Raw genomic sequence first — 9548 nt, 5'->3', positions numbered from 1 at the left:
AGGAGGCCTCCTACCTGGATGATGAACTGCTGGTGGGGGGTCCCCCACTGCCAAGCAGACTGGCCAGCCCAGGACCCGTCAGCGCACCCAGCCCACCTTCCGCAAACATAAAACAACAACAGGTTTAGACTTTTGTTTCTCTGGGGTTTCTGCACCTCTCTGCTCTAGAGAGGTCACTCTTGTACCTGAAACGTTTTATTTGCTAAAATAAAGGAGGAGGGGTGTGAAAGAGCCCAGGCCACCCCCCCAACCCCTTTCTGTACATTAACAGCTCGTTTTCTGATCTCGCATCCCTATTAGAAAACTGCCTGAGAGATGCATTTTAGAAATTATTTCTAGATGTACACAAGGATGAAATTAATCAATTTGTGCTCTATATACATGATCATTGTAACACAGCCCTCTCCTCTTATCTGCTGGGTCCCAAAAAGCCATCTTTTCTCTCAACTTTAATCCCAAGGCCCTCAGCAGATGGCAGAGCCTTTGAGCCCCTCCAGACCTCCCCATACACCCAAGTTTTGCAGTTCAAATCTAACAGAGATGCAGCAAACAGAACCAGCAGAGTAAGGACAACGCTGCACACAAACAAAGTGCTCCCATGGGAGCAGGAATCAGGAAGCACAGCAGGAAACCAACACTTGGCCTTTCAGCCAGCTGCCATATGCACAGAAATCAGAACCAGCCTCCTTCATCCTCACATCCCAACTACCACAGACTCATCAGGAGTCAAGAGCATCTAGGAAGAGCTGGGGAAAGGCCTGGCTCCTAGGTCCACTGGAGCTGTCAGTGACTGACTGTCCCCCTGCAAGGCCTTTGAGCCACATCAGCCAAATGCCCTGTTTGTCACACACTTCCCATCAGCACTTTCTTGTACCATGTCTAAATAGATACACATCCCTACACAAGCACCTGCATTCATCACCCACCTTCTGGGAACAACCTGCAAGCAGAGGACAGAACAACAGTGCTCCCACAGCAAACACGTGGTGATCTGAAGCTGCAGAACTCTGGAGGTCAGGGTGGGCAGCAGCAGCCCCTGTGTACAGGGCCCAGGCCCACAGCACCATGCCCCTAACACTGATGTTCACTACTCAGAGCTTCCACAGCCACAGGACAGCAGGAGGAGCTGAGCAGGCTGTACCACACACTACTCTGCTCAGCCAGTCCTTGCTAGGAAGGTTTACCCAGGAGCCATAAAGCTCTTCTGCTGCAGGAGCTTTGCAATAAAGGCAGAGTCCTGAGAGAGATGCAAACCAGATGCCAAAGAACAAGATGCTAAGTGGGGAAGAGATCCACACAGATTCACCACAACCACCATCTGCAGAGGCAAGCAGATGGTTTTCTTTGTGCTACTGTTGAGTCTCCTGTCAATCTGTCTTACAGCTAGAAGCAGAGCCACTGAGAAAAAGTGCTGAGATAAAGAGGAAGACATTCTCAGGAGTCCCATGAAGCTTTAAGGAGGAAGGTATTTTCCAAACACATCCTAAAAAGACAGAATCTTCCAACACTAACATTAGATTTGCATCTGAACCTAAAAAGACATGAGCAAGATCCACAAAAACAGATCGTCAAGCACACAACCTTAGCCACTGCCACCTGCTAAGCATCATTTTGCCTCCTTCCATGCCAGGGTCTGATTTCTCAGGAAATGCTCCACTGGAGCATGAAGAACAGACAACAGCAGAGAGTCCAACACACCTCATCCCCTACAGGAAAAGAGTGCAGGGAGAAAGGAGAATTAGGAGAGAAAGCCCCAACCTCAGCCCTACTCCTCTACCTAGGGTGCCACAGGGCAGGCACACTCCAGCCTCCCTCTGCAACCCTTCATACTTTGCAACAAAGATTCACTGGAACAGAGACAGCAGGACGAACTCCACAGCCTACTAACTGGGACATTCACCAGGGATGAGTCCCTGGTTTTCAGTCCCTGCTCAAGTGAATATTTAGGAGGAAGAGGAGAGGTGTCAAAAAGGAGGAAAAAAAGAAGGAGAAGTTTCAGTGGAGCAAGAAGCAGAACCAATGTTCCTTGCAGGCCAGGCCCTAAGGTGTGCTGTGTAGAACCTGGTACCCTCCACTTCTTGCCTCCTTCTTTGCCCCTTAGCTCATCTAGGAGGCAGAGCTTTGCTGTCTCACATGAAAGCAGCACTATTCCAACCAACAGCACTACCTGAAAATATTGTCAGGTAAGATTTAACCTGGCAGGAGAAAATACCATTTTGGCATAAATATATGAAAGCATTTTACCAAGTCCTCCTAAGCCCGTTGGTCCGATCAGCTGCATGAGCTGGTTATGGCTCATGTTTCCAAGAAGGCTTTGCAAGCCACCCTCACCTAAAAACAAAAACATTCTGAAACAAAACATATTCACATGTTTTTTTTCACAGCACTCCGGCTCAAACAGCAGGAGATTAATTGGCATCACATTCTGCATGGAAAAAACAGTTTCAAGTCTTTACTGAATCGTGATGGTCATAAAAGATAAATGCTACTTGGCTTCATAAAGAGATAAGACTCCAGAGAATCTCCTGGAAACAAAGAGAGATTTTCTTCTGGCAGCCTTAACTTTCAGCCTATTCCTATTATAGCAGCACAGTTTATTTTGTTAAGAGCATGTTTGCACTTCTGCATTGTCCCCAGCTCACCCTCCATAGCCACCAGGAATTTCTGCCTAGGGAGCTGCAAGTGCTCACTCTAAAAATACATTTTTAGCAAAGCCTCTGAGCTGAAGGAGCAGAGAATGGACTGTACCTCCCAAGGCTGAGAGCTCGTGGCCTCCACTTGCATTTCCACCCAGAGCACCAGGCATGGGTGGGTTGTTCAGGTACTCGTTCACCTTACGGCAGTGCTCCTCATCCTTGTCTGTTTTTGGCTCCTGCAAGAAAGCTGCTCTTGGTACGAGGCAAACCGGAAATATTTTGTTCCAAGGCCTTTGTTATTGGCTTCCCACAAACCTGCATCCAGAAGAAGAGTCGTTTTGATCCTGCCTTGAACTTCAATACATACACACGGCCCGTAGTGCACTGTGGCACCCTCTTGAATTCACAGTCGTCAGGAAAAATAATCAAATCCTGGAAAATGTGGCAGTGGAAACAAGCATTTGAGGTAACATACGGATAATCCTTTGAGCCCCCCAAAGACCTCTACCCTTCTCCCTGAATCTTCTTCCATCTGCTCTGAGGAGCAGTGGGGATATTGGAACTGCAGGTCTGTCAGCCCCAAGTGGCATCCCCATCCTAAATTGTCCTGGAGAAGCTTGCTCAGCAGTGCCAGCAGAACAAGAGAACAAGACAGACCACACCTTAGAGCCTCAGCACTGAAACACAGAACCATACTCACATCCTCAACGTTGCCTGAAGTCCTGTCCTTCCAGCAGAAGTGGATGAGGGAGTCGTCAGTTTGCTGGATGTACACAAGGCCTTTTCTCTTGTCTGGGGTTACAGTGCTGCCTTTCAGGGACATCTTCCCTGCCCGAAATTCTACCAGGTATTTGCTTGAAGAGCCACGGGACCCTGGCACCAGGCTTGGAAATAATGCTCCTGAAGACATCCTGGAAAGACAGGAAGAGCAGCAGATGCCATGAGAAACCTCGTCATGTTCTTTCTTCTCAGCACCAGAGTTCAATCTTTGTCAAGGGAGCTGCACAGAAAGAATCTGTCTCACTGCCTGCAGAATTCCAGGGCAATCCAGCAGAGCTAAAGTGGAGCCCAGGATAAAGGCAGGAGGCTCCACAGATCCCCACTCATAAACAGTGCCTGGCAACGAAGCCTCCTCCCTCTGCAGCTCTTAGTTCACCGGACCAGGGACATTTTAAGTGCCAAAAGCCCGACTAGAGCGCTCCCCCTCAAGCTCCTGCTCCAGCGGGGCCGTGGCTGCCCCGCACGGGCCCCGCGCCCTCCGTGTGCCCCGGGGGAGCCCTTCCCGGCCCGGGGCGGCAGCACCGCCACACGGCTCGGCCTGCATGACTCTGCACTTGCTTCCCAGCTCCCACCGCCGCCCAACCCGCCCGGCGGGGCCGGCCCGGGGCCGATCCGGGGCAGGGGCCGATCCGGGGCAGGGGCCGATCCGGGGCAGGGGCCTGCCGGGCCGCTCGGCCCCGCACGGCCACGGGCCCGGGCCCAGCCCCGCACGCCAGGAGCGGAGCGGCGGGACCGGGCCCCGCGGGCCGCCCCGCTGCCCGCAGCCGCCCCAGCGCTCCCGCCAGCCCAGCGCTCCCCGCTCCCGCCGGGCCCTCGAGCCCGCGCGTCCCCTCAGGCCTCCCCCGGGAGGAGACCCCGCTCCCCCGCCACACGGCGGGGCAGCCGGTCCCCGGGCCGGTCCCCAACCAGCGCAAACGAGGGTGCGGGCGGCGCGGGAGCACCGAGAGCTCCGCGGCGGGGCCGCCCCAGGGCCCGGCCCGCCCGTACCTGCCGGTACCTGCCGCCCGCAGGCCCCGCGCGCCCCGCTCCACCGGAACCGGAACCGGAACCTGAACCCCGCCCGCCCCGGGGCGGCCCCGCCGTGTCCCGGCGGCGCAAGATGGCGGCGCTGCCCTCCCGGGGCTGGCCCGGCCCCTCGGCCCGGGCCCGCGGCCCGGCACCCGCGGCCCTGCACCCGCGGCCCGGCCCGGCCGGGGCCCCCGCGGCCAAAGCACCGACGGGAACCGCTCCCTGTGACCGAGCGTCCCTCGTGCGGCCCGGCAGAGACGGAGCCCGCGCCGTAAAACCAGCCCCACAGAGAAACCTGCGCGGAATTCCAGCAAAACCCGGCCCAGCCCCACAGAGAAACCTGCGCGGAAGTTAAATGTTGCTCCTCGGTGCAGAACACAAACCCGGGGGGGCCCAGAGGGGAGCAGGCCTGAGAGGAAGGTGAAAGTCTTGGGTTTGGGTTTAAAAAAAAACGTTTTTTTCAGAAAAAAAAAAAAAAAAATGTACTGAGAAATTAATCCTTCAACCGGAAAAAACGATGCCAAGGAGATGGTTTTCCCTGCAGGACGGGGGGTACATCCTCCCCCTCCTCCTGCACCCGGGTACCGATACATCGACACCCAGAAAGGCTGCTCCCCCTTCACGATGCTGCCCCAAAGACACAGCTGCCAGCCAGCAACCCTTTGATTTTTCACTCCCACTACATTTTGGGCAGAAATCTGCCGGCAGGGCCCTCAGCACCTGCCACCCCAGGCCACACGTCCCCCCTGCCCGGACCCAGGAACCCAGACTGATTGAAATCATCTGCACCTAAAAAACATCACAGTGGAAACAACAAGTAGAGCCCAGGAGCTGGAACAAAGGCAGAGGTGACCCCTGCCTCCTCCTGCCCTGCTGAGGAGTCTCACTTAAAACACAATAAATCTCTGCCACCATCTAGAGGCCCATCGGGTATGAAGTATTTATTATAATTTCTTTCTGGATGGTTCCTCTACATAGCCGTATGAACATAAACTAACACAGTTATCTTATATACAGTGTTTAATCAAGTTATAAAAGTGACATTGTTCTTTCAAAAGGTGCAAAGTTATTGACGTTTTGACACGTAAACTACTGAGGTGAGATCTGCATTGAAAATAAAACCTCCAGAGCATTAAAAGTCCCACAGCTAAGCCAAGCACAGACGTGTCAGCAGTGAGGGGAAAGTATTTTGTAAATGTTGTCAATGAAGAACAATAAATAAAATTTAAAAAAAAAAAGAGTGAGATTTTGAACTAACCTGAAATTTTACTAAAAATGTTACAGTAAAAGAAGGGGAGAATGGGGTAAAGACATAACTAGTGAAGTGTTCTTACTTTAGACATCTTCTCATCTCCTTTTTAAAATCCCATGAGGATTCTGTACTGAAGTTTGGATTAAACACATTGCTACAACTTTTTCATGGTTGCGCAAAGTGAAAAGGGTTTAGTTCTCTTCATTTAATTAATAACTTAGCTGAGAGGGATGCTAACTTGTACAATTATAAACGGAGTGTTTCTTGAGCAATCACTCCACAGTTTTTCCACTCAGGCAATTTCTATGCATATGTATTGTTTTAAAACCACTGCTCCAGCATTAAACGTACCGTTCAGTTTAAGCAAGTTTTAAACTCCCATGAGATGCTGAACTGGCTTCACAGGTGACCCCTTTTCGCCCCTCACCTCACAAAGGGGTCCCTGTGCTGCTTGCAGAGAGCTTGGAAAGGGGGTGACAGTGCCTGGCACAGTCAATACAGTTCATTTTTTTATAAAAAGTATTTTAATGCTGTCCCGTAGGGATCAGCAATGTCCATTAAAAGCTCAAGTCTCTGTGCTCTGACCAGGAACAAACACCACCTGCACCGTGGGGCCCTGGCTGCTCCTGAGCCCCCAGCACAAAGTACCACCCCTGGCAGCAGAATAAAGTTGCCACCAGCACCTTTCTCATCAGGCCCTGACTTAACTGCCTTGAAGTTTTACAGCTTCTCTTGTTTTTCCAATGAAGACAAAAAACTAAAGTCTCCCAAAAATGTAACATTCATCCAATCATTATCTGATATTAAAATGCTTGTCTGTAAGCATATTAATTTTCTTTTGCTTTTTAATCCTCTGGCTGGGAGAGAAGCACTTCAAAAATTTACTCTCTGGATGAAACCACATATGTTTTGGATAACAACCAGACCAGTTTTCCCACAAAGTCCTCAAGTTGCTGGTGCTTTACACCAGGAATTTCTGAATTACTATAAACTTTACAGCAGTGCAGCCACTCTACATTTTTTGCCTGGGTACTCAATTAAAAACTTTCCTAAAAGAAGCAGCAATATGAGGATTAGTTCTAATCACTGGACCTAAATTTTCAAGCCTCTCTCCCTCCTTACCCCCTGAAGTGTATCACTGGAATGAAAATGAATGCATCCATTCAGTAATTGATTATTTCCAATATTACATGGGTTTGATATGGAACAACAAAAAAAAAATCCCACTTTTTGACATCACATGCTCACAGAGAACTTGTAATAGGTATAATTCTGCCAAAGCTTTAAATTGATTCAGCTTTTTCACAACGTACAAAACAGACATGACCTAATAATGAAAACCATGCAAACCAAAACTTCCCCAAAACATGAACCTGTGTGGAAATAGATACCAAAGTGCTTCCAAATAAAAGTTTAGTCTAGGAGCTTACACAGTGCCAAAGCTGCCAAAGGTAGTGCAGAAGATTTAAGCCTCCGAGTGGTAGCAAAGCAATATATTTTACATTGTAACCACCTCTACATTCCTAGAGTTGCTTCCAAAGCTTCTGGTATTTGCAAAACAGCATTTGCCTTCAGAAAAGCACAATTTTAAATGCTTCCCTTCTCCTAACTTTTGTATGCTTTAGGTCATTTTATCACAGGTATACAGCTTTATGCTCACAGTGTCCAAAAGTTGTGAAGACTCTGTAACAGACAAGTACAGCTGGAGAAGCCCAAGTGGGGTTTTGCTTCCCCAAGCCTCTGAATTATTGAGAGGGGCTGGGAGCTCCAGGCCCCAGATAGTGCTACATATTGTCCGGATGCTTCACATGCACCTCTTCACCAGGAGTGTCCACAGGACTACATCTGATCCTCTTGGTACCATATTAGCTTTTCATCCCTGCTCTGAGTTCCAAAAACTTCAGATTCTTCACTACTGTACTAAGTAACAAGGATATTAGCTCTATTTTATTGAAGTTACCTAGTTTTCAAGGATGTTATGTGTTCTACCAGTTACAGCATATCTTCCTGACAAGGAAACTGGGGTTGGGGGGAAATGAAGAACCAAAGGTCCCTTTGAAAAGTAGTGAAAACATGACAATTTCAGGTGCAGTTTTATGGAAAGAATGCAACAGTACTTAAATATTTGGCAATCCAGCGTTAGTGATAATTAAATTCTTGATTGTTGACCAATAGAATTTTTGTTAAAATTTACTTAGAAAAGCTGGTTTTTGCTATCAATGACACCAGAGTGACTGGCTTGGAATGAAATCTAGTAACTAGATGTCCAGGCGAGATGAGCAATTGGTTCCATAACTTCAGTATATGTCTGGACAGTCTGAGAAATTTCTATCAAAATAGCCACCTGAGTACAGCCAGTCTGGAGTCCCAGTGTGTGGGTTAGTGCCTTGATGAAACCACCTGCAAAAAATAAGAGAAAAAGAAAATAAACAATAAGAGAAAAAAGTTTTTCATAGGGGAAAAACACCACTCTGCTTCTTTCACACAACATTGTAAAACCACACTGGTTTTCTTATCAGAAAAAAGAATTCTCAGGAAATATTTTGAGTGTAAAACACTGAGCATTAAACTCCCTCTGCAATTATCACCACCTTGTGAACTTTTTGTTATGTTTTTACAGGAAGTCAAGGAGTATGAAATTGATTTTTAAATTGCTGTCCTATTCCAAATAAAAATGACACTGATCATCTCGATTATATACTAATTTTCACTTTAAAAGAATGCCAAATCAGCTACACAATCCTTTTTGTAAACCTGTCTGAACAGGAAGCAGTTTCATTCCACGGAGCTGTGCTTTGCACAGAATATTAACAGATGCTCAATTTTTAGCCACGTTGACTGAAAACAATTGTATGCTCTCTGGAAGAGATTTTCAAAGGCATTAACTGGAATTTGCCTGCTCCTCCAGGCTTTAGAAGAGAATGCTTTCTCTTCTGAATTTCCTGAAGTCATCCCAAAGTTTGAAGGAAGCACCTGCACTAACTGGCTGAGCACACCCTTGACTACCTGGCATTGTCATCTGGGAGAAGCAACCAAGGAGCCAAATCACACATCACTCCCTCACGCAGTCTGTGACTAAGAGGTCACTTGAATATTCAGTCAAAAAAGCAATTTCTCAAGTATCCAAGCCAGGAAGTCCTAAGAGACAAACTAAAAGGTCCTAGAGGGCCACAATGTCTTGCTCATCTGCCAAAAGCTGGACAGGAATTGGTTAAAGGAGAGAATTAATAAAACATTAAGTCTCATCTAACAAAAATATGACCTCTGTAGGTTTTAAAAAACAAAACCAAAAACCATCCAGCATTACCACAGTAGCTAATTAATGCCAGGTTTCAGCATCTATTATTAGAGAATTTCTCCAGGACAAAGTTATCAGCAATTTTGGCTTCCAGCTACATGATTTAATTATTGACCCTTTCAGTGAACTGCAAATTGTGCTGTCACACAGGAAACCAAACACACACTGTTTTGAATTAAAATGTTTCAGTTTTCAAGCAGTACCCTGAACTGTTCCAAGCATTACACAAATGCCCAGCTTCCCCCCCTTACCGTGTGTGCCACTCCACTTCATCCTTCGCACGCTCCTTGCGAGCAGCTCGTTGCTTCTCCTCCAGTCTCTCTTTTTCTTTGCTAGCCACGTCTAGCAAACATGCAAACATTCCAAGAGAAATTGGTGACTTAGCAAAATAGGAACGAAAATGCAGAAAACACACAAAAAAGACTGCACAGAAATAAGACACAGTCTATTTAAGCAAGAGAAAGCATTTGCTGTACATGGTCCCACTGAACAGTGACAATATCGGGCAACAAAAAGCTGGAAGTGCCGTTTCAGAAAAGCTGCTACTACAAACACTGTGTTGAAACAAATGTTG

At 47.8% G+C, this 9548-nt stretch overlaps 2 protein-coding genes across 6 annotated transcripts in view; both read right to left on the bottom strand.

The window, feature by feature from the left end:
• Positions 1-4495, bottom strand: part of ADRM1 (ADRM1 26S proteasome ubiquitin receptor) — a 7116-nt gene extending 2621 nt beyond the window's left edge. Inside the window, exons 1-6 of one of the 3 annotated variants that reach the window (XM_051633109.1) lie at positions 4404-4495; positions 3337-3547; positions 2952-3068; positions 2749-2872; positions 2245-2331; positions 15-96 (exon numbers count right to left, since the gene is read on the bottom strand). In XM_051633109.1, the coding sequence (XP_051489069.1) occupies positions 15-96; positions 2245-2331; positions 2749-2872; positions 2952-3068; positions 3337-3546 (620 nt within the window). In that variant the 5' untranslated portion in view covers position 3547; positions 4404-4495. The remainder of the gene's footprint in view (positions 1-14; positions 97-2244; positions 2332-2748; positions 2873-2951; positions 3069-3336; positions 3548-4403) is intronic. The other 2 variants (XM_051633110.1, XM_051633111.1) reach the window with 2 other exon arrangements.
• An 855-nt stretch (positions 4496-5350) lies between these two features.
• OSBPL2 (oxysterol binding protein like 2) overlaps positions 5351-9548 on the bottom strand; it is a 33081-nt gene continuing 28883 nt past the window's right edge. For all 3 annotated transcript variants that reach the window (XM_051633124.1, XM_051633126.1, XM_051633125.1), the window contains exons 13-14: positions 9226-9316; positions 5351-8076 (exon numbers count right to left, since the gene is read on the bottom strand). In XM_051633124.1, the coding sequence (XP_051489084.1) occupies positions 7974-8076; positions 9226-9316 (194 nt within the window). In that variant the 3' untranslated portion in view covers positions 5351-7973. The remainder of the gene's footprint in view (positions 8077-9225; positions 9317-9548) is intronic.

This window comes from Apus apus, chromosome 15 (assembly GCF_020740795.1).
Source record: "Apus apus isolate bApuApu2 chromosome 15, bApuApu2.pri.cur, whole genome shotgun sequence".
Classification (NCBI taxonomy): Eukaryota; Metazoa; Chordata; class Aves; order Apodiformes; family Apodidae; genus Apus; species Apus apus.
Note: the sequence above shows the minus strand (reverse complement) of the source record. Positions and strands in the feature narration are given on the sequence as shown.